The sequence below is a fragment of the Mesoplodon bidens genome, assembly GCF_964165515.1.
Source record: "Mesoplodon bidens genome assembly, chromosome: 5".
In the NCBI taxonomy this organism is placed as follows: Eukaryota; Metazoa; Chordata; class Mammalia; order Artiodactyla; family Ziphiidae; genus Mesoplodon; species Mesoplodon bidens.
In genome coordinates, this window is record NC_138161.1 from 84,206,914 (window position 1) to 84,231,279 (window position 24,366).

Below are 24,366 nucleotides of genomic sequence, written 5' to 3' on the forward strand. Positions count from 1 at the left end.
GTGACTAAATATCTGAGTACCTTAGCCTGGTCAAGTTGACACAAAAAATTAACCATCACACTGACCCTCCCCAAATAAGATACTTAGGGGATCTTTTCTGTGTTTTACTAGAACAGAGAATGGCAAGTATTATGTCCACTTTATTTTAGGTCCCTTTTTTCTCTTCCAGCAGAAACTTTTGATGTTATCAGAACTTCTATAAATGTCAAAGACACCAAAAGAAAAAAAAAAAAAAAAGGTGTAATCACCAAAGTAAAAAATGGATTCCAGGCTCAATTAATGATACTGCCAAGTATAACTTGGCCATCAAATGTACATTGATGACATAATTATTTAAAATGTAATTTAAAAATTAGTGTTACTTTAAAGATAATCATGTACTAATTTATATAATATTATACATCAAATGTACTTCAATAAAATTAAGTTAATTAATTTAAAAAAGATAATCATGTACTATCTTATGATAAGTTCTTAGAGACATAGCTATAACTTACTTTTTATCAATTTCCTTTTTTTAATTTAATTTTATTTATTTTTTTATACAGCAGGTTCTTATTAGTTATCTATTTTATATATATTAGTGTATATATGTCAACCCCAATCTCCCAATTCATCACACCACCACCACCACCCCCGCCACTTACTTTTTAAATTTCACTAAATTTTACTAATATGATCTGCAATATAGATTAGTATTTGACATACAATATACCGTTTGGAAGAAAAAGCCCTTAAACTTGTAATTTCACTAACTTTTATTAGTCTCCAAACCTTGAAGTATCAGAGACAATAATCAAAATCTCCAGCACCTGGACACATAATCACTTGATTACTTTTTTCAGTTATTCGATTTATTCTGGGAACAAAATGGAAACAGTAATGAACAAATGATCATTAGGTACTCTTTGACCACGGGAGTGTAATGACATGTTGCTCGTCAAGAAAATCTTCTTCCTCCTCATCCGTACTGCTTTCAGAAACTGTCAGCCAGGACTGGGTTTCAGTATCTCTTTCAGAAGAGCTGGAAATACATTAAAAGATCAATACACAATATACAGAACCAGGTTTCAACTCTTCATTTATCTTCTCATCAATACTACACACGCTGAAGTCATCGAAGGCAGGCAGACGTGAGGGGGCCGTCTTAGACTGAGACCATAATTTTCAATGTGCCCAATACACCAAGCCTCCTTGTAGTGAGAGATCCCCATCATTCTCCCTGTCCCAAGAAATAAAGCCACAGTGGAACCAAGGAGAGATTTTATGGTCTCTTGTGTCGTTCACTGATGATTCAGAAGGTAGTTCACAAACTTACAGAGCCTCCGGGTCATCGTTAAGAACATTCATCATTACATTGGCTCTTTAACAGAATCCCGGTGAATAGACTGCCAGATAAATCACCTCTTTTGTGTACAGTAAATTAGGACTATGTGGATAGCCAGTCAAGATATGCCAAAGCCAAAATTCAGAACAGCAATTTTATAGTTATTTTGTTGCATTTTAAGGTGGAAAGGAACTCGTGGAAACTCTAGTGTGTTGCTGTCTGAGATTTGGGGAAAGATGTAGAATGGGGGAACAGAGAGGAGCCTGCATAGTTCAGATATTTTGGTCCAAGTTATCCAGAATTTCAGCCGATGTATGCTATTAAATAATATCCAATAGCTCACCCTGTGACAGATAGAACTCTTCTTTGGATTTTATGCCCAACACAGGCTAAACCAGCATTTCCTAAACTGTTGTCGGTAGACCAGTTCATATCTAACTATGATTAAAAAAAAAAAAAAAAAGTTTTCACTGGTCTGAGAAAAGAAGGACAAGGTAATAACTTTTTCATGAAATTTTTAATTTTAAAGAACTGTGCTTTATTCTATTAGTATATTCTCTTTATATTTAGTACTAAATGTCTTTCCTTTTATGAAATGATGGTGAGAGCATGAAGTTGGTTTAGTTACTTTGTTCCTAATGACTTTTTTAGGGAAAAAAATAGCAACTTTATATTGATCCCTTAAAAAAAATATTCGTGGTGTTAGAAATGCAAAAATCCTCAGACCACAGCTAAATGATTTCCTCCTTCAGAAAGACAAAGTAATGGACTCTTGATTCCCTTTTACTGTAATATTAGACTTCAACCAATCAAAGGAATTTACAATTCAAGGGACTTTTATTCTACATTTATCTCAGTCTTTTTAGAAGAATCCCTCTTCCTTTTTCAGGGAATTCCAGTATGTCAAAAGTAGCCTGACATGATAGATTACTTTTCTGAAGATTTATTAGTATAACCCATGTTCCTTATAAACAGATCACATCTCTAAATAAATGTTCTTATGTAAGGAAACAATGAAGTTATACAGATTAAAATATGCTACCATTAATGATCTAGGCTTGATTTCAAGGAGACTTCTCAATATTCTATTCTATACATTGAGAAAGAGGCTATTAATGCAAAGTGTTGAAATTCAGTAAGTTAATGAATGCAAGCAAGGCAATTGTTTTTCAATATAAGAAGAAATGCTGAAGGATTATTAAATTCCAAATGTTTTTTCATTTTCCTGACACACATTGTGCAGCAGAGAATTATCTCTTCACGTTAAAGTAAGAACTTCATAAGCCTTTCACTAAATCCTGATAATAGGTCAGCAAAGGACCTAAACATTTTACAAAGAATGGCCATATAAAGTACACACATGAGGACAACCTTTCTTTTTGTTGTAAAGATAACTAGTTGGGGCTTGTCAAAAATTTTATTATGCACTGTCTGTACATATAAGCTGCAGATTTAACCTACCTCTGTTCCTCAACTCCACATGGGCCCCTCACACGTGAGCTTTTACAGAAATTCCAGGTAGTCTGACTTGTATTCAGCGAATGGTTGTTGAAGGCTGGTAACTCTTCTGAGGTTAGGCTGTAAAGTTTTTCTGAAGGATCTGAAATATTTTATTTCATGCATTGTCAACACATAAATTCAAGAAACAAATGTACAGCATATGGTGCTGGAAGTTTACTCAAAGTAAACTACAAGCAGTACAAAGATGGTCAGTACAGATTTTCAATCATCTCAATTTTTTAGTGTTGGTGGGGTGGGCTGAATGTGAGGTACGTTTGATCTGAGATTCCAAATGAGGGCATGGGTATTGTCACTTTAATCACACTGATTTATTTTTAGCAAATTCTCCAATTTTTTCAGCTTTGTTGAGATACAATTGACATGTAACATTGTGTAAGTTTAAGGTATACAATGTGTTGATTAGAGACACATATATTGTAAAATGATTACCACCATAGTGTTAGTTTATACCTCCATCATTCCACATAACTACCATTTCTTTTTTGTGGTGAGAACATTTAAGATCTTCTCTCCTAGCAACTTTCAAGTATACAATACAGTATTACTAAATATAATCACTATGCTGTATATTAGATCCCCAGAAGTTATTCATCTTATAACTTATTCATCTTATAAGTTTATACTGTTTGACTAACATCTCCCCATTTCTCCCACTCTCCTCTCCTGGTAACCACCACTTTTCTCTGTTTCTATGATTTTGGCCTTTTCAGAGTCCCCATAGAAGTGATATTTGTATAGTACTTGTATAGTGTAGTATAGACAGTATTTGTCTTCCTCTATCTGACTTACTTTACCCAGCCACACTGATTTTTTAGTATACGAATTTTGATTTTTTGACATTTTAAGTGTCAAATGCCCTGAAAATTCCCAAAATTCCAAAGAAAATCAAGTGAGCCTCTTTAAAGTTACAATAGTGGGCAACTCCTAAACTTGCCTGAATGTTAAATACTTTATCATATCTTTTTATCTTCTAAGAATTAAAAGGTTTGCCCACACACAGTCTGAGGCAATGGTTAGTCTTGGAAAAGCTACCCTTTCTTTTTAGACTTCCTTGCTTTGTTTGGGTAGGTAATAGCCATGTGTATGTGAAAGGGGTGAAGCCTTAAATCTTCTTCCTTTTCATGAATCTGGCCGGTGATTCAGCCTGAGTAAGGACAAATAGTGCAAGCTAAATAAACAAACGTATAAGCAAACACATCTTTATATGAACTACCAAAAAGTCAAGTATAGAAATAAATACAATTGCTATGTTAGGTCATAATGCCCTCGTTTTGTCATTGATAAAGTTGTAAGAGCCATCTAACTTATACATGAGGTTATGTTATGCAGACTTTTAAACTGTTAAAACTACTGGCTGCTGTTCCTCCCTTCACTCTTATGAAAGCGCCAAGATCAGAAGGACCAAACACCAAATTGCGAGTATTATACACTTGACAAAAGATACTTTTGTGGTGGGGGGCTGGTTAGAAATAACTTGAAGTTTTTAAGCAAGCAGAGCTTCCCCTACAGAAGGTAACTTAGATTATTCCTCCTTCAAGATAGAGCTCAATACATTTACGACTGGAAGTGTCCTTAAAATCCCAGTGACTTCTAAATTACGATACGTGGAGAAATTCAGTAGGCTGAGGGATAAGGCTGCGGCTCCCACCACCCCCCCAAAGCAAGCCCGACAGCTTTCCCTGGTCTCGTTTATGTTTGGGAACTCTCTATTTGATTAATTTTGAGAAAAACAAAAGATTCCTCAGCTAAAATTTTTGTCCCATCCCCACTTGCTGGAGATTAGGAAATTGAGGGCCCTCCGGGGATTGATAACTTATTCAGAGTCATGTAACTACATAACAGAAGAACTGGAACTCAAACTAAGCTCTTTTAGCTCATCGAAATAATAAATCACTATGTTCCAGAATCTAATTCTTTAGCATTAGGCTACTATCTTCTCTCCTGTTTTTCCACAAGATGAAAGAAAACAGGCAGGCAAGGTCCCTTCACATACTCCAGTGATAGAGAATGTTACCCGTGGGAAAGCAGTCAATTCAGAATTTGGAATTGGTAGAACCACAGTGCTAAAACCCAATGGTGATACTTAGATCTAAGGAATCCCACCAGGAGAGATATTCAACCTCTGTTAGGCATTTGAGTCCTAACTGAATGAGTGCAGAGCTAATTCAAATTGTGAAAATAGGATGAGACTATTTTTGTAAAATTATTCATTCTCACAATTATATTTCAGAATACCTTGTGAAGTTGGCAGGAACAAAGGTGACATCACTTGACTTTCAAGGCAGAGAAAAATAAAACTGCTAACAAAAACCCTACTGCAGGTTAGCATTAAAACCTAAGAGGTCAACCGTACAAAAACCTAAGTCTTCTGATTTTCCTCATACAGGACCAAGGAAGACTGCATTGATGTTTACATTGGAGATTTTACTTTATAACTGTCAAGTCAGCTGATTGCTGAGGAGTGGACTGAAATTAAATCTTTTCTATCCCTGGAGTAAGAGTGTATGTTCTCTGATCACTGAAGAATCTCTTAAATGCAATAATAAAGAATGGCCAAGGAGGAAAATTGACTAAATACAAAGTTCTACAGTGTATTTCTAAAACTCAGGTCATTTAAAACATGTCCATAAAACTTTATTCTACGGGGAAATAAACACATATGAATATGGGGATATATGTATACATATAGCTGATTCACTTTGTTATACAGCAGCAACTAACACAACAATGTAAAGCAATTATACTGCAATAAAGCTGTTAAAACAAAAAAAGAAATGAAGTAAAGAAGAAAGGCAGGACCAAAGAAACAGGTTAAAAACTTCAAAGAACAAAAACAAAGCAGACAGGCTATTTCCCAATAAGGAATTCATCACCAACAACAAAAACAAGAACTAGATACACATACAAAGGGCACCCCAATGTTCGGGAGGTGTGACACCCAGGACCCTCGCCCTGTAACCTGTGAGCCTGTGTCCAGCCTGCCAGCGTCTTCCTCCTCACCCACTGTCTTGCCTTCTTTATCCTCCATCCCTTCTCTCCTTTGCCTTCACTCTGCCCACACCCTCTCCCTCTCAAGTCATCACAATAGTGATTTGAAGGAAGGATTTCACACTGTTTAAGTGGCACTGTGGTCTGGTGGTAAGACAAAGGAATGTGGGGCAGACTTGCCTGGGTTTGTGCCTGGGGACTTCTGAGCACCCAGGGGAGGCAGTTATTGCACCATCCAGAGCCTCAGTTACTGTAGCCACACAGGGGGGACTAAAAGCAGCACCGGCCCCATCTACCTCATGCCCCATCTACCTCACGGGGTAGCTGTGAAGATCAAATGGAGCAACATTTCATGGAAGAATAAACAGTGATTATTACTACCCACAGAATGGTTTCATATTCCTTACATCAGAATGTATTTAATATGTTGACTTTCACTTTTATGTGTCAATTTTTTTTTCCCAAAATTCAGATGCCCTAAAGCAAACAGATTGCCATTCTAACCCAACTTAACCTGACTGTCTTTACAAGGGTTATCTAGTTAATTAGCTAACTATAAATCCTGATTAGCCCCTTTACAGTTTAATATCTTACTTGATGGTCAACCTTCTAATTACTCAGGAAACTACTGCCTCACTCTTTTACTTCACAGGCAGTATGGCTACATCTGCTAGTATCAGGTAGACTTTTATTCTTTCTTGTTTAAGAAAAAGTCTTTTCCTCTCTTTAATTACTTGCCTCAGTACCTTTGGGCTCATACAAGTATAAGATTGCCATGGAAATGTAAGCACCACAAAAACTCTTAAACCACAAATCAGAATGAGTTTAAAACAAATGAATCATTTTTAACTATTTAAAAGATGAATGCTTTACTGTGTATTATTACTGATACTTTCTCGTAATGCATATCTTCTGATATTTCCAAATTCTTCAGGCTATAACAATATCCAAAAACTGAAAAAGTGCCTTGGTAAGTAAATTATACTGATATATTGAGTTCATTAAGGGAGTGACTATAGTTTTATTTACAAAGATATTTGTGGAGGGAGTAAAAATACGGCCTGAGCTATAGCTAACTATAATCCTCAAAGTGCCCAGAAAAAAACATAGTTCTAGAACAGAAACAGCTTTTATATGTTTTTGACTAAAAATTGGACTTGTCAAGTGCACCATACCTTACTGTATGTCAAAAGCACCACCCATTGGTTTCTTATATAATTTAACAGTATTTTCAGGACAGACTACGTGCTGGGCACTTAAATGTTAAAATGCATGTGTGTGTGCATGTGTGTGTGTGGAGAGAGAACATTTTTATAAATATAATATTTGATATATACCTGTACTCAAATTCAATCATTGAACAATTTTATGATAGGGCCTATTATCATCTTTCATACATGGAAACTGATGCAGCGTGAGTTTAAGAAAGTAATTTGCCCAATGTCAAGAAGGTAGGAATTGGTGGTTCTAAGTTTCAGAGCTGGACCCCTGGCCCCAGAGCCTGATTCTCAACCACCCTGCCTTGTTGCCTCTTGTCTCCTGATTCAGCAGGAAGTTGTATCTGCAACCTGCATACATGCACGCGCGCACATCCCTAGCCCCCTGCCAGCCCCACCTCCTTTTGAAATGGCTCTACTGTCAGCTTCAGCAATCAGAGTCAAAGGAGAAACTACTCAATGTATTATAGTTATTTTCTGTTTTTTCTTCTCCAGGCTCCTTGGCTCTTTTCCTAGAGCTTAGAGGAAGCTGATGTATCTATCCTAGAGCTAACAGAAAACAAGCCAGAAGGTTTGCTGCTCACAAAAAGGCAGGTTTCACAGGGATGCGAACTCATATATATTTGCTTAAGAGTCCAATTGTGTAGCTGTGTCTGTGTGAGACCAGACCTCATGAAGTTTTTCCAGAATGCACCATGAGTAGTGACATGTAGGCAGAATTTTTCTGCCCAGTGATGCTGAACAGAACACAAAAGCCTGTGCTGAATCAGTGAATTTTCTAGAATAAGGGCTGATTGCACCCTAGCATCTGTCCCCTCACTGACTGTTGGGACGATTCAGCTGATGTGCTGTCTTCTTCCTTCCTCAGCTCCAGGTGAGTGTCTCCAAAGCTGTGCACTCATCCAAGGCCAATCTTCCCAGATAGAAAGAGAGCTGTTCCTGGGTAGAGTATGTATAAGTGATTGCATTCTGCTCCTGAACTATCAGAAAGGCCTGGCAGTTCACAGGCTACATAGTGGGTGCTTGCTTTTATATATGAAAAGTTATGTATTCTAGTGAAAATATTGGTGTTGGAGTACGAGGAAATAAGTGACATGGAGAAAAAGTGAAGCATGTAAGGACAAACCTGACAGAGGAAATGGAAAAGCTGAGAGGTTAGAAACAAAAAAAGACTACTGTTTATAAAATACTTCATTTGTAAATAATGGAACTTATCAATTTATCAAAATAAAAAACCTTTCACCTTCTGATTTAAAATTGTATGATTATTCTTTTGATCCAGTTCAGACCTGACATGCTTCATTTTAGAATTGGCTTTTAATGTGAGAATTACCTCCAAGGATATTTCCATTTGATTTTTAGTAATGTGGAGTCAGGCAAATGAATGACGGGTAAAGATGGATCACAATCTCTCCTCCCCCAATCCCTAATGAAATGAATGGAAAAAGCAGAAAAATAAAAAATAAAATAAAATCATAAAAAGAACCAAAGAAAGAGGTGCAAGTTCACATAATAAACTTTGACAAGGGACAACCAAAGGAATAAACAGAAGATTCATTAAGGTATAGCTGGGGGCTACTGCTGTCCACCCCCTCCCCTCCCCACCCAGTAAGCACACAAACTAGTAACAGGAAAAGGAGAGTCATCTAAGGTGCTGACAAGTCTCACCAATACCACACGAATTTAGAGAAATGTGTGTGAAGGGGAAGTAAGGAGAAAACATTATAAATATTTTTAAGCCCTAAAACATCCACCAGAAGATCTCAGCAGAGGCAAGAAAATTGCAAACTCGCAGGTGTCCCCCCAGGGACAGAACACAATTAAAATCAGGTCCAGTAAAATTTGGTGTTTAATAAAATCCAGAAAAAAAGACAAAAGAGCCCAGATCCTCCAACAAAAGAGGTTAAACTCCCCAGTCCTTCATGTATCCTTCCTGTGCCTTTGAGCCAGCAGGATACAGAAAAGAGTGCAACAGTCAACCCCCAAATAATAGCTCCAAAGAGAAGATTAACACATCTCAGTACAAGTGGAGAGAGTTTCAGGGAGAATGCGGTCTCACTATATCAGAAAAGACAGAAGATATGAGCAAAGACACCCACAATGCATGTGAGCAAGTAAGATACATGGAACTGACAGCAACTAATTATGCAAACAAACTGGAATCCAAGAATCCATAGCACACAAAGAATGATTAAATGAAAGACCAATCTGATAGATAACAGATCAAGACTATAACAAAATTCCCCCGTAAGTCCTTGGGCTACAGAAGAAATAATGAAAATGACATTTTTAAAAAGAATAAAACTAATATCAAAGATCAAACAACAGCATGTCAGACATCAAAAAGGATAATAAATTAAATGATCAGTTTTTCCTGGACTGTATCTTGCACCAGAAAAAAACAAGCTATAATGAACATCACTGAGACGATTTAAAAAAATTAGATATGCACTGTGGATTAGAGAATTATAGTGTATCATTGTTAAATTTCCTGATTTTGATCATTGTACCATGGTTATATAAGAAAATGCTATTGTTTGTGGAAAATACACTGAAGTATTTTTTGGAAAAGGGTCATGATGTTTATAACTTCTTCTCAAATGGTTCAGAAAAAGTGTTGTGTTTGTGTGTGTGTGTGTGTACATATATGCAAATGAGGTAAAAGACAAACAGGTGGTGAACTGGGTAAAGTGTATATGGCAGTTCCTTGTACTATCCTTGCGTTCTTGCAAATTATCTGTAAATCTGAAATTATATCAAAGTAAAAATTACCCAAAAAAGTCAAAGCAATACCTGTAAAGGGCTAATTTATTAAGTCAATCAATAAAGAATGGACTAAAACCAGCTGAAAATTGAAATTCTGACATAGAAGATGTCAGTAAATGCAAAGGAAGATAAAAACAGGTTAAAACAGTTGAAGAAAATGTAAGAAGATCCAACATAAACAAAACAGGTCTCAGCAGGAGAAAGCCAAATGGAACAGAAAAGCAACTCAAATATACAATAGCAGACAATTTCTCTGAAAATAAGGAGGAACTTAAGTGCTTTAAGAATGCTGAATTACTGACACTGAAACATAATCCTGGTCCAGTAACTAAATTTCAAAGATTAAGAAAAAAATTCTTCTAACATCCAGTCAGGAAAGAAGCAAGTCACATGCAAGAGAGAGGGTGAAGTAAAAAATTGGAGACCTCAGACTATTTCACAGCAAATTCAGACCCAGGAGACAATGAACCAGTATGTTCAAGGTTGAAGAGAAAAGTGACCCAAGGAAATTACCCTCAGTCAATTTGCCATTCAAATACAAAGGTAGCAGGCATTCTCAAACATGACAGGACTCCAGTAATAGAGCTACCATGAGCTCTACCTGAGGGACAGAAGTATTTGACAATTAAATTCAACCAAACAAAAGTTAAATGGAAAAACCACACCAAAGGACTAAATAGCACCATATCGAGGGACAGAGGACACTGGAGAAATGTCTACTGAGTGCAGAGGAGAAAAGCTGTGATCCACTAAATTAATCTAGCTAACTTGCCAATTGACCATAAAGATAAAACTCAGACATTCTCCAGAATGCCACAATCAAAACTTCTAGAAATGAATCAAAATAAAAGGTTCAAAATTGGGAAGTCTTATAAAAATGCAGAATCTCAGGCCCCATCCCAGACATAAGAATCAGAATCTGCATTTTAACAAGACCCCTGGGGGATCTGCGTACACATTGAAACTTGAGAAACATTGCTTCAAAAGATCAAACCAGGGCTTCCCTGGTGGCGCAGCGGTTTAGAGTCTGCCTGCCGATGCAGGGGACGTGGGTTGGTGCCCCGGTCCGGGAGGATCCCACATGCCGTGGAGCGGCTGGGCCTGTGAGCCGTGGCCGCTAAGCCTGCGCATCCGGAGCCTGTGCTCCGCAACGGGAGAGGCCACAGCAGTGAGAGGCCCGCGTACCGAAAAAAAAAAAAAAAAAAGATCAAACAGCTCACTTCTCAAAGTGTGTTGGGCAATGGCTTTTATAAAGCAACAGAGATTAGCCACTCACTGAGTTTGTAGGAAGGAGAAAAAAAAAATTTTTTTTCTGTCCGCATGAAGGATGAAGGTCCTTAAGCCACAATTTAACTGTGTATTATGTGAGCTAAGGGGACCTCTGATATGGCTGGGCACCCACATGTTTTATAACATTTTCAGGGTGACATCGGGGGATAGTCAAGAAAACAGACACAAAGCTTGATGGTTAAAAGAGAAGGGAAAGGCTTGTTTTCTTGGAGCATGATATGAAGAATCAGGTAGAAGGCAGAGTTAATGTTGTCTAGGGTGAAAAAATAGCATTACCTGCAGGATTTCTCAGTGCATTTAATTCTTTTTCCAAACTGTCTAAGTTTTGTTGATCAGCAGTGTCATCTAAGAAAGGCTCGTCATGGTCAGTATCATCAATATATTCAATTTCTGAAATTTCAGAAGCAGCTCTAGAGAGTGATCGAGCAGCTGTATTTCTTGACTGGGGATGAGAAGAAGAAAGGCGGCTGGAACTTCTTTTCACAGAGTTGCAAAGTGGTAAATTTGCTCTTGAAGTTCTCTGTGATGTCCAGTCTAAAATTAAAAAAAAAAAAATTTTAAATCAACTGTTTTTAAAATTCTGAATGAGTGCTTAAAGACATAAAAGACCAGTCCCCTGAACTTAGAACAGTTAAATTCATGCAACAGAGTTTATGAGAAAATGAACTTTAGATTATCACCCATTTTGGTTTACCTCAATTTGTGAATCCCAAATTACTTTCCCTATGTCATAGAGAACACTTCTGGGTTATTCTTCCCTAATTTTTTCTACATTCAGAGAAAGACAAGCTAATTTTAATATTAACTAAAACAAAACATCTGTAAACCCAGTCAATTCCACAACAATTCAACACCCCAATCTTATCATGTACCCCATAGCCAACCACTGTGCCCTGTATCTTAAATTCTAGGACAATGCCACACTGTGATTTGTAAGAGGATAGGATAAACAAGGTACCTAGTGAACCAATTTTATTTGATGGTGTGTAACATTCTTCTATTAAAACAGATATGGAGACAAAATAGACCAGTATGCAAAATCTTTTAGAAAAACACAGGCTTTAAAGAAATTGAGAGCACATCTCTAATTTTGCTAAATATGAGTTCACTCTCAGCCACTTTATAGGGCGCTTCAGTGGAAAAGTTCCAGAAGCACAGATCTGAGTCAGGTTATCACTTTGTTCCAGTAGGGCAGTGACCACTTTATCTTGACCTATTTCAAAGGTTGACTTAGTTGGTTTCTTCAATATGTGTGTTACTTTCATAGTAGGAAAATATAATCCGTTCAAAACATACTAACAGAACATAACTATATATATCATTTGGTACTGCTCACAAGCTTCTTTAAAAAAGGCCAAGGGAATGAATATTCAAGGCATAAATTTGGAAATGCATAGTGCAGGTATATTTTTAATATCCTGAATCATAGTTCTGATTTAGATAAATATATATTAAATGTAAATAATTTATAAGATAATCTTGCATTCTCTTAATATAAATTGCCTTTGTGTAAAATATTGGATTCTTTAAAGAAGTGCTATTGTCATTATCATAAAAGTCATGATTTGACTTAACATATGCCATATAACATTATGCCCACTCTATTGACTCAAAGGAAAATGTAAGATTTAGAAGGGTGGCTACAGGCAATTGTCATGTATTAAACGGTTAATGATTATTGAGTCTGTTTTTTATTTTTAACTTAAAAGATCTATTTTGAAGGTAGCTAGTACCCTAAGAAGAATCTTAATGCAGTATGTAATTATTTAAGCAATTAAAACTGACTAAGGTAAGTCCCAAAGGGCACCAATTTTAATGAACATTTCAGAAATCAATTTTGAAAACAATTTTTGTGGGAGTGAAATTGTGAATAAATTAAGATTCTGACCTTTTTGAGTCTGTGCTCAGAGACAATTCTGAAGAAACATAACTGACAAAAACGTGCCTATGTTTTTTAAAAAAATAAATGTAAATATCCCTAAGATTTGTTTTAATGACTAGAATTTGGAAATGATTTTACCTGTAATATGTAAGGAATCAATATTTTATTTATAGCCATCAAGAAAAGCAAACTTGCCATTCCCAAGAGTGAAGTAGTAGTAGGAACAGTAAGGGTGGAAGTAAAGGTCAGAGAGTATAACAGTAATTCAGCTATATAAATAGAAACTTCTAGATCTATGGAGAAAACCACACCCTTCTATTTGTATTGTGCTATGTCTCAGTCAAAATTAAAAGGAATTTAAAACTCGTTAAAATAAACAAACAAGGACACCAAGGGGGGAAATCGGCGGGGGGGATGGTGGTGGGATGAATTGGGAGATTGGGATTGACATGTATACACTGATGTGAATAACATGGATGACTAATAAGAAAAAAATAAATAAATATTAAAAAATTAAAAAATAAACAAACAAAAGAAGTTATTAGGAAGAACTGGACTTCTGCCAACACAGGCAAACATGAGGTGAGAAAAATTTAACACAGAGTACAAACGCTTGTTGATAAAATAAATGCAAATTCCTGGACCTTATCTCAGCCTTAATGAATCAGAATCTCTAAGAGTGACAATGAAAAATCCTCATTGCAACAGGTTTCCCAGGTGATTATGCTCATGCTCACATTCGAGAGCCTTTGAACTGGACTCTAAGCTCTCAGGCTTCTGGGAAGAAGGCTTAATTTATATCACCAGCACCAGGCCTCAAGCAGGTGCTCCTTCAAATGTTTTTTATAGTGAATTATTGACTTCAACAGATCACTCTAAGTTTATACTTAAAGGCATTTGGCTACTTACATATAAAGATTTGTCTTAGTAACAAATTCTCATAGCATGCATGTGAACTTGTTTTTAATCAATATATAGTGACTTTAAAAGTATCTTTTACTGCCTCAGAAGGAAGCAGCCAGAGTATTTAAAGCTGCCCTAGACGTTGATGTGAGAATAGGTATCTAATTATAGAGCCAAAAAACATTTATCATAAATGAATGGATTTTCCACTAAAAAAAAAAAACCTTTAATAATCTGACAGGTTTTCAACATAAATGAACATGGAAAGAATCTCAGCTAGCCAAGTAGTTTTAATCACAGGATTTAGGGCAAGAGAGACATATAAACCTTACATATTTGGGCAAATCATATGTAATTAAATTTCTAGCTTGAAGGTGGCCTTCAGACGAAGGCAAACAGTCCCCTTTGTCAAGTGTTTCTCCTAAACCATGGGCTCCCCAAGATCAGGGAACGTACCTTATGCAACCATTTTCTCCCAGGGCCCGGCACAGTACTGTCATACTCAACACGTGTATTGAATTGCCTTAATTCCTCAGTCATCTATTACAACTTCATATGAAATTCAGCACAAAGCAAACCTACTTCAGAAGGTATTTTAGGATAACAATAATGATCTAATAATAGTATTGATTTAAATCATGCCAAAATTCTCTGCATACCCTCACTAGGAAAATACTGCAATGAGCATGCAGTATGTCGAAAGAGTTATCTTATAGAAAATCTTGAAATTATTTTGGCTAGAAAATAGAGTTAATGAACTGAAATCAAGATTCCAGGGCCAAAATATTAAGCATCAGGTTTAAAGCAGAGGTTTCTTAACCACAGCAGCAAGTAGCAATCTTATGGCTTTGTGTGATCATAATACGAATCAAGAAGAGGAGTATGCAAAATCTAGTATAGATATACTCTTTCCTGAAAGTGTAATGAAACCCAGCATGTATTTTATAAGCGTTGTTCAAAATATATGCCATATCCTGAGCTACATTTTAAAAATATTATTCTCTAATACACTGTTACAGAAAGGAGCTAAGACTGTAAAATTTATGTTTTTGAGAAGAATAAAGACTACTCTTGGTTTTTTGGTTTTGTAAGAAAAGTCCAGGACAGTTTAAATGAGTAAGTTTAAATTAAGTAACTGCAAAAAACTAATTTTCAGGTGCCTAGTAGACTGCTAAGAGACAAACTAATAAATGAAGTGAGCCACCAATATGGCACTGCAGTCTTACAGCCAATCTTACCAGTCTTTTGCTGTGTTCTCCTTGATGGGTTCTGGGCTCTCTTCAGAACACCCAAGGCAACTGCATTATCAGCATAGGCACTTATGCTATGGTCTGGGATCCATTCTCTGTCTCCTAAAAATGGAAAAATGGTAAAATTATATAAAGTTGAAAAAGAGGAGACATCCATATTGTTGCTTTATTATACGTATTGCCTTACTGGATAATATTTAGCTAAATAAAAAACATTTTTAACAGTGAGGTATATATTATGAAAGAAAACAAAAGGACTAAATTCTAAATTGCAAAGATATTGCACACACACACACATACAAGTTTGAACAGAAACAAATATTTTAAAAAGTATACAGCAATATAACATAAAATATAATCATTTGTATGTGAAAAAATATATTTGAATACATAGGAAATTTAAGAATACAGGAGACACCAAGACATGGCTTTAAAAGGAAATTATGGATATGTCTCAGAAATCTCACAGATCCTAAGATTTTAAGATGGCATTTAAGAATTATCGTACAATACTTAACATTGATTGATTGCTGGTCAATCAAGTGAGTTGAAGAATTACTATTAATTTATTAAGGGCCACACTTCTAAAATACAAAAATAATCTCTCTCAGTCTCATTATAGCCATGTCTTCTGACAATAGCCTTAAATATAAATATATGGCAACTCAAACAGGGTTAATAATTCCAGCCAGAAAAGAAAAAAATGATTTATTTGTTGAACAGAATTGCCCAATAGTTCCTAAGATGTTGACAAACTGTTTTAAAAAAAGGTGTCAGAAAACTGTTAGCTTGGTCCACAGGCCGTCTGATTTTATGTCTGAATTTACCTGCAATTGTAATCCTAGTACTGGAGTAGCTGCATTCTAAGCTATGAGAAGGAAGTAAGTTGAGTCTTTCATTTTTATCACAAACAAAGAATCTTTCAAGTCCTTGATATTTTTCAGTTATGGGCTTACTTCTGAGGGCTATTTCTTGTAATAACTAGGAAGCAAAATATTCAACAAAGTTAAGTTTATTTTATCTCATCCACACAAACCAGCATGTTCATTCACTGAGCATCTACTATGTTCTTGGCATGGATTCTACCCACATCAAGTTTAGGTTCTAGTTGTGGAGACATAAGTAATCACACAACATTTATATAGAGTAAATTCGGAAAAATGCATAAACCACAATTACAGTAATAATCTGAAAGTTGCCATCAAATCTAAGGAGGTCAGAAGTTCATGAAAAAAAAAGTAAAGTTTTCCTATCTCTTTCCTTTCCTTTATTTTCTTCCCTCAGTGTCTTTGCACATAAATTACTCTGGAAAATAGAGTCTCTCTCATATGCTGTGCTTTTGTACTAGTAGTGTCTTTGTCTATACATAAAATAAATTCAGAGAAAAAGTAAAATACTGATGGAAACAAATCTGATCTGGTCATGGTCACAGAGAAAGTCCAAGTTAACAAAACATTCACCATGAATAAAATACACAAGTAGGAAACTGAGGCAAGGGTGAGCTAAGTAATTTGTGAAGTTTATACAGGTAGAAACTAGCAGACCTAGATTTTGAATATATAGATCTGGCTGATCTGAAGCCTAGGCTTACTCAACCACCCTATGAATTCATATTTTGATATGCTTTCATCCTAGGGAAGAATATAAATATGGGATTAAAAAAGTACATGGGTCTAGTAGGAAACAAATTAGAGATGTACCAGTGAGAGCTCTGGATGGACTTAAAATATAATCAGAGTGGCTATCAGTATTTAACAGTTCCCTAAAGCATCTAACTAATGCCCAGATGCAGTCTGTTTCAAGGTGGTAATCACACAAAGAAAATTACGATAACTCTATTCAAATGTATAAATCATATAAATGATATTACAAAACCAAGCTAGTGACCAATAAAACACTTCCTTCAAAGACAAGTCCAAGTCCACCCTACTCATGACGTCTTCACTGGCTCTCCCAGACACTGATCAAAAATTCACAGGACCCCTTCAGCTCTAGTGGAGCTCATATTTGGATCAGACAATTGAAAATATGGAAGTTTCTTTTAGAGCCTAGGCTAACAGAGAACAACGAGAGTGAATTTGCTTGTTTGCCCAATGTCACCAAGTTAACTATTGGAAGTTTCAGATTCAAAACAAAGAGCCCCTGCCTAGTCCATGTTCTTCCTGGCACATGCCCCTACCTCACTGCTGCTGCTTTACAACTTAGTACTCAATTCCACACCTTTATGAAGAACTCAATTTCTGGAAACTAAAGTGCAAAATGTACTGTCTTATACTCCATTTTGAAGTCAAGTAATGCCATTGCTTAAAATTGCCCCTACTGTCCACTCCTGAATTTTCTACTGGAGCATAACTGATTTCTAAATAGTTTCTGCTCAGGGAATGGTTTCTACTAGGGCAGGGGAAGAGTAAAAGCAGTTCATGTAGAGTCATTAGGGATGAAAAGAAAGTAGATTCTACCACTAAGTGTAAAGCACTGTGGTTCTAGGATATAATCATTTACCACTTATTTTTTTTACAATAGTAGTATAAGAGATCAAAATTAGTAGTTTTTTAACATTTCAATTTTAATGATGAAATACTTTAAATATATAGATGTGTACAACACATAATATAACTTTCTCACACAATATCAGTAATCTAAAAGACTTGCTTCATATATCGATACCAAAAATATATATATTAGACTTTATAAGTAGAATTTATTGTATTATTGTATTGAAGTTTACATACACTATTACAATGTAAGTTTTTGACTATTATTTCATCTGAGTGTACCCATAAAAAGTTCCAATTATCTTAAATGTTTCCAAAAATGCTATCAGACTTATATATACCCTATGTATCCTTTCATATTTAAATTTTAACATCACATTTTTGAGATGTATCCACGTTAATAAAAGTAGCTATGTTTCATTCATTTTAATTGTTACATTGCTTTCCATTAAGTGAATTACCACAAATTATGTACCTGTGAGTTTTGCCAAATGTCTTTTATTAGGTTACAGAAAATAATGTCCCCCCCAGGGCAGAGGTCAGGCAGGCTGACACCCAGTATAAAAGAATTGGGCTCTATATGCTCAGAATTCCTCTCTTATAACACAGCACACAGCATGTGCAGGTGTCACCTAGCCCTCCGCATGATGCCCTGTGGAAACTGGAAAATCAGAGTCCTTGTTTGTTCTGTTTGCAGAAATTCATTCTATGATTAATTGTTTTCTTCATTGGGGGAAAGGGAGAAGCTCAGCTGCCGTGGGCATTGATTTGGGGAATCTGTTATTGGCTAAATTGTGGGAATGTCTTCCTAGAAGGGATTGGGGTTTACTTTTGCTAGATACATCAGGGCATCAATAGACATGGATCAACATTAGTGTTAATTTATTGGCTTGCAGATTCCAAGTAAGGAACGTACATTCAAACTCTAAACCAAAGCTGGATTAAAGTCCAAGATTTCCATTTTTCAGATAAGATATTTATTGACTTGGGCCAGATCCCCTGCAAAAATCAGTTTCCTTTCATCTTGTTGTACCTGTGAATATGTCTCCTTGTGTACTCCTTCAGAGACTGAGCAGACTTTTAGGGACCTAAGGTTTTTGCAGAGGTCTCGATTCTAATTTCTCACTTTGAAAAGGAAAAAGACCTGTCACTAAGTGGGCATAGAAATCCAAACCCCTAAGCAGAAGTAGTAGCAACTCAATATTCATTCTTCAACTTTTTGGTACCTCCTTCAGTTTAGGCACCATGGAGATTCATTACAAATGACTGTAAAGTCTTGTTAAAGTGTTTGACTTCCTCAGTTTCCAAATAATTTAACATTTGACTTGTCCAATTTCTAAATAACTTATTATTAATAATCATAATTACTTAAGATTTTTAGTACATAGAACAGAGATTCAAATATAGTTTTTAAATTTGGCAATAATGCAATAATGAACCGCTTTATCTTTTTTTCTCTAAGAAGAAACAAAAACTACACCCTTATTTCTTTATTAGCCATATTCCTGAAGAATTACCTTTTCAACCTTATATTTACATTAAGGCACAAAAACTGGTTTTATCTACAAAACCGCATTTATTTTTTCATTTTAACCAGTGACTATAGAGTAGAAAGCTAGAAAGGATTTATTACAGTAAATTATTCATAATAATGAATTTCATTTAGAAAAGTAGCAGCACTCTTACTATAGTGCATGAGGTGGGCCTTAAATTATCTGTCATAGAAAATCATTTCTTATAATGGCATTTACCATATTAGAATTTGTTCTGCAAGTCATTTATATTCTTTCTCATGTGAGTTACTCTTCAACTATAATGTCGCACACTTTAAATTCAATAGGAAGTAACATTTAAGAATATATTGTGTCAATATGAATTTTTTATGTTTATTTTAAATTTTTTAATACAATAAACATAATTGATATTTACCAGTGGTGACTCTGTAGTTTTAGAATCTTCAGAGTTTGGCCTCTCGTGGAGATTGCTAAATTCCAAGGATTCCTTGTCCTCTTGAGATAATTTCCCTTTAATGGAGGCTTTTTCTAAATCTGTACTTGGCAAAGAATCCTTGCTCTCAAGTGATATGCAGGAATCATCATACTTTTGACTACTTTCTATATCTATGCTGTCTTCTTTGAAATTTCTCTCAAAAAAGCTGTTTTCCTCTAATTTTTCAACAGCAGGAGAGTAAGCATCAGGATTCACAATGTCACCAAAATCTGCACTTGAAGTTCCTGCTGTTGAAAACACATATTTACAAAAGTTAAATAAATAAATATAAACAAATAAATTGATTAAACTGTTCACTAACCAAAAGTTCTGTGCTATAAACTTTTATCATTAAACACTATTTTTTTAACCAATGCTTCTTTACTGAGTTCTCAGTGTTAAAATACTTTTACATGACTCATGTTCATAAATGATAATTATATATATATATTCAAGCCTAAATTATTTAGAGTAATGGAGGGAGACAAGATATTGTTTTGTAATGCAGTCTTGAAATTGATGCAAATTTTCATTTCAGCCTGTGGTTCAATTCCCACTTTCCTACTCTCTCTCCCACTCAAGTTTTATATCAGCAATTTATGAGAAATAATACAGAGGAAACCTTATTTCCCACATTTTACCTCTTTTGCTTAGCATGACTAGTGATGAGGAGAGGGCAAAGGGAAATCTGTCAGATGAAAGAACAGCAGCATTTAGGGGCACAGAAATGTTTAAGCTGGGACACCTGCCTCTGAAAAACTACAAAATGAGCAAAATTATATTAGTCACCCACCTCATTATGTCTGCTTTAAAAAATCACTTGGTTTAGATCACTGGTTTTCAACCTGGCTGCACAATGGAATCATCTGAAGGTACTCTTTAAAACTGTCAGCGTATGGGCCTGACCCCAAACCTATTAAATCAAACACTGACAGTGGGACTTAAGCACTGTTTTTTGTTTTTTTCTCCCTCCACCAAGTTCTCCAGGTGATTATAATGTGCAACCAGGATTATGAAACATTGTTCTAGATTTTCTTAAGAATAAAAATTCTTTAAAAAGCTTTGTACTATACTGCTTTCATTATCTCTCTCTCTCTCACACACACACACATGCACACACACACATGCACACACACACACATATTTATCCAGACTGAATATAGCTTCATCTGATTATCCCTTATTCTCTTTCCAATATACATGTCTTATCTCTATAAATAGACTGTGAAAATAGTAGAGGCTACGACTAAAATAGTCTCCAGTGATACAAACTCTGCCTTACAGCCCAAAGGACTTACTTGTTGAAATCAAATGTTTATACAATTCAGCAATTACACACAGTACTTAGAACTTCCACTTCCAATATCACCTCTTAAATTGCACAACTACTGTGAGAAATGCAATAAGTTGTATGTCAGAGAAATATTTTATAGAAAAACTTTATAAAAGCTATTCAATTTAATGAAACTTTAATGCTGTACTTTCCTACTAAACTTGAAAAGAAATTATATGAATCTAATATTTTTGCGGATAGAGCTGCCATTTCCTAGGTACAAATGTCTACAACGAACCTCTACAATATTTGTGCAAGACTGTAAAATTCCATTATTAGGATTTATTGCTGCTAAGAAGGTGAGAACACAGCCTCTTAATAACGTTTAAAATGCAATACAGAAAGTACAGATATGATTTAATTTAGTCTCATTAGAAGCCCTTTTAAGTCATAAAAAATAGATGTCTTGGTTCAACATTCAAAAATCAATTATTCTAACCTGTCACATCAACAGGATAAAGAAGAAAAATCACAGGATCATATCGATAGATGCAGAAAAAGCATTCAACAAAATCCAACACTCATTCATGATAAAAACTCTCAGCATACTATAAATAAAGGGGAATTTCCTCAACTTAATAAAGATTACCTAAAAAAAAACTACAGTTAATATTATAATTAATGATAAGAAACTAAAAGCTTTATCTCTAATATCAGGAATGAGATAAAGATGTCCACTCTTACCACTTCTTTTCAACATTGTACTGGAAGCCCTAGCTAATTCAATAAGACAAGAAAAGGAAGTCAAAGGTGTACAGGTTGGGAAGGAAGAAATAAATATGATTTTGTTCACAGATTAGATGATTGTCTATGTATAGATCCAAAAGAGTTGACCAAAAACTTCTGGAATTACTAAGTGATTATTGAATGGTTGCAGGATATAAGGTCAACATACAAAAGTCAATTGCTTTCCTACACACCAATATGGACAAGTGGAATTTAAAATTAATAACACAATACCATTTACATTAGCACACAAAAAATTGAAATACTTAGGTATAAATTTTTTTAAAAATGTAAGAGCTACATGAGGAAAACTAGAAATCTCTGATGAAAGAAATCAAAAAACTAAATAAGTGAAGGGCTAGTTCATATTCATGGATAAGAAGATTCAATTTGTCAAGATGTCAGTTCTTCCCAATTTCATCTAAAGATTCAATGCAATCCCAATCAAAATCCCAGCAAGTTATTTTGTATATATTGACAAAGTGATTTTAAAATTTATATGGAGAGGCAAAAGACCCAGAATAGGCAACACAATATTGAAGGATTGACACTATACAACTTTGAAAATTATCACACAGCTATAGTAATCAAGACAAAGTGGTATTAGCAAAAATATAAAAATAGATCAATGGAACAGAATGGAGAATCCATAAATAGATTCACTTAAATATAGGCAACTGATCCTTGACAAAAGAGTAAAAGCAATACAGTGGAGAAAAGATAGTCTTTTCAACAAATGGTGTTCAACACCATTTCAACAAGTGGACATCCACACGTCCCCAAATAAATCTGGACACAGACCTTACACTCTTCACAAAAATTAACTCAAAATGAATGATAAACCTAAATGTAAAATGCAAAACTATAAAACTCCTAGAAGATAGGAGAAAATCCAGATAATCTTGGTTATGGTAATGACATTTTAAAATACAACACAAAAGGCAGGATCCATGGAAGAAATAATTGATAAGCTGGACTTCATTAAAATCAAAGACTTCTGTGAAAGACACTGCTAAGAGAATGAGAAGACAAGCCAAATATTTGGAGAAAATATTTGCAAAACACATACGTAAAATACTATTATCCAAAATATACAAAAGAACTCTAAAATTTTCAACAGTAAGAAAACAGACAACCCAATTAAAAAATGGGCAAAAGGCCTTAACAGACACCTCATCAAATAAGATATATATGGCAAATAAGCATATGCAAAGATGCTCAACATCATACATCATTAGAGAATTTCAAATTAAAACAAGATATCACTATACAATTATTAGGTTGGCAAAAATCCAAAACACTGACAATGCCAAATATTGGCAAGGGTTTGAAAAACAGGAAGACTCATTCACTGTTGGTGGGAATGAAAAGTGGTAAAGTCAATTTGAAAGACAGTTTGGTGGTTTCTTAAAAAATTAAACATACTCTTACCAACAATTGTGCTCCTTGGTATTTATCGAAATGAGTTAAAAACTTATGTCCAAACAAAAACTCAAACATGGATTTTTATAACAGCTTTATTCATAATTGCCAAAACTTGAAAGCAACCATGATGTCCTTTAATAAGTGAATGTATAAATAAATTGTGGTACATTTAGACAATGGAATATTATTTAGCACTAAAAAGAAGTGAGCTATCCAAGCCATGAAAACACATGGGGGCACCTTTAAATACATATTATTAAGTAAAAGAAGCCAATCTGAAAAGACTATTGTATGATTTCAGCTATATGACATTCTGGAAAAGGCAAAACTGGAGACAGTAAAAAGATCGGTGGTTGCCAAGGGTTAGCAGGGAAGTTTGTGTGAAAAGACAGAGCACAGAGGATTTTTCGGACACTGAAACTACTTTGTATTATTCTATAATGTTGGATACAAGTCATTATACATTTGTCCAAACCCAGAGAATGTACAGCACCAAGAGTGAACCCTAATGTAAACTGTGGACTCTGGGTAAAAATGATGTGTCTATGTTCATTGATTTTAACAAAGTATTGTTAAGTAATTTGTACTACTCTGGTTTGGGATGCTGATAGTGGAAGAAGCTATGAGTTTGTGGAGTATGAGGGTATATGGGAACTCTGTACTTTATGCTTAATTTTCCTATGAACCTAAAACTGCTCTAAAAAATATAGTCTATTCAAATAAACTAAGTATCTTTAAAGTAACACTTAATGGGCATTTGTATTCAGCATTTTCCCAAAGGCAATTGGAACTCCTTGCTCCCGGTAGGTTAAAAATACCTTCTGGCTTAGACCTGGAGCCTTGTAAAGTCCTAAATTCCCATGTGGGTATAGTTCATTGTCATATGATTTAGAGGCTTGTAGCTGAAAATGTTAAAACCAGCATGATTACTACAAATCATTGTTCTCTACCATCTGTTTCCCAATGAAAAGGTAATCATCAGTTTTACAACTAGTCACTTTAAATAATGATCTCTGGCATTTCTCAAATTCTTCACGTAAGATATATTTATTGGTTTTTCTGAAAATCCTAAGTAGATAAAATAAAATCCTAAGTAGGTAAAAGCAGATTAGAAATAATCTAGTTCCCATATTTTAGTTTCGGAAAGTGAGATCTAAGAAAGGAAGTGACATGTTCAAGGTCACACAGCAATTTAAGGCAGAAATGAAAAAAAAAATCTGACTCGCAGGCCAGGATACTTTGCTATGACTGTCT

At 35.1% G+C, this 24,366-nt stretch overlaps 1 protein-coding gene across 1 annotated transcript in view; it reads right to left on the reverse strand.

Moving 5' to 3' along the window:
• Positions 1-740: 740 nt before the first annotated feature.
• The window catches only part of ZBBX (zinc finger B-box domain containing), a 110,317-nt gene continuing 86,691 nt past the window's right edge, over positions 741-24,366 (reverse strand). Inside the window, exons 15-20 of the mRNA XM_081235840.1 lie at positions 19,569-19,876; positions 15,972-16,125; positions 15,133-15,246; positions 11,386-11,643; positions 2,789-2,927; positions 741-1,024 (exon numbers count right to left, since the gene is read on the reverse strand). Coding sequence (XP_081091966.1) covers positions 898-1,024; positions 2,789-2,927; positions 11,386-11,643; positions 15,133-15,246; positions 15,972-16,125; positions 19,569-19,876 — 1,100 coding nt within the window. The 3' untranslated portion in view covers positions 741-897. The remainder of the gene's footprint in view (positions 1,025-2,788; positions 2,928-11,385; positions 11,644-15,132; positions 15,247-15,971; positions 16,126-19,568; positions 19,877-24,366) is intronic.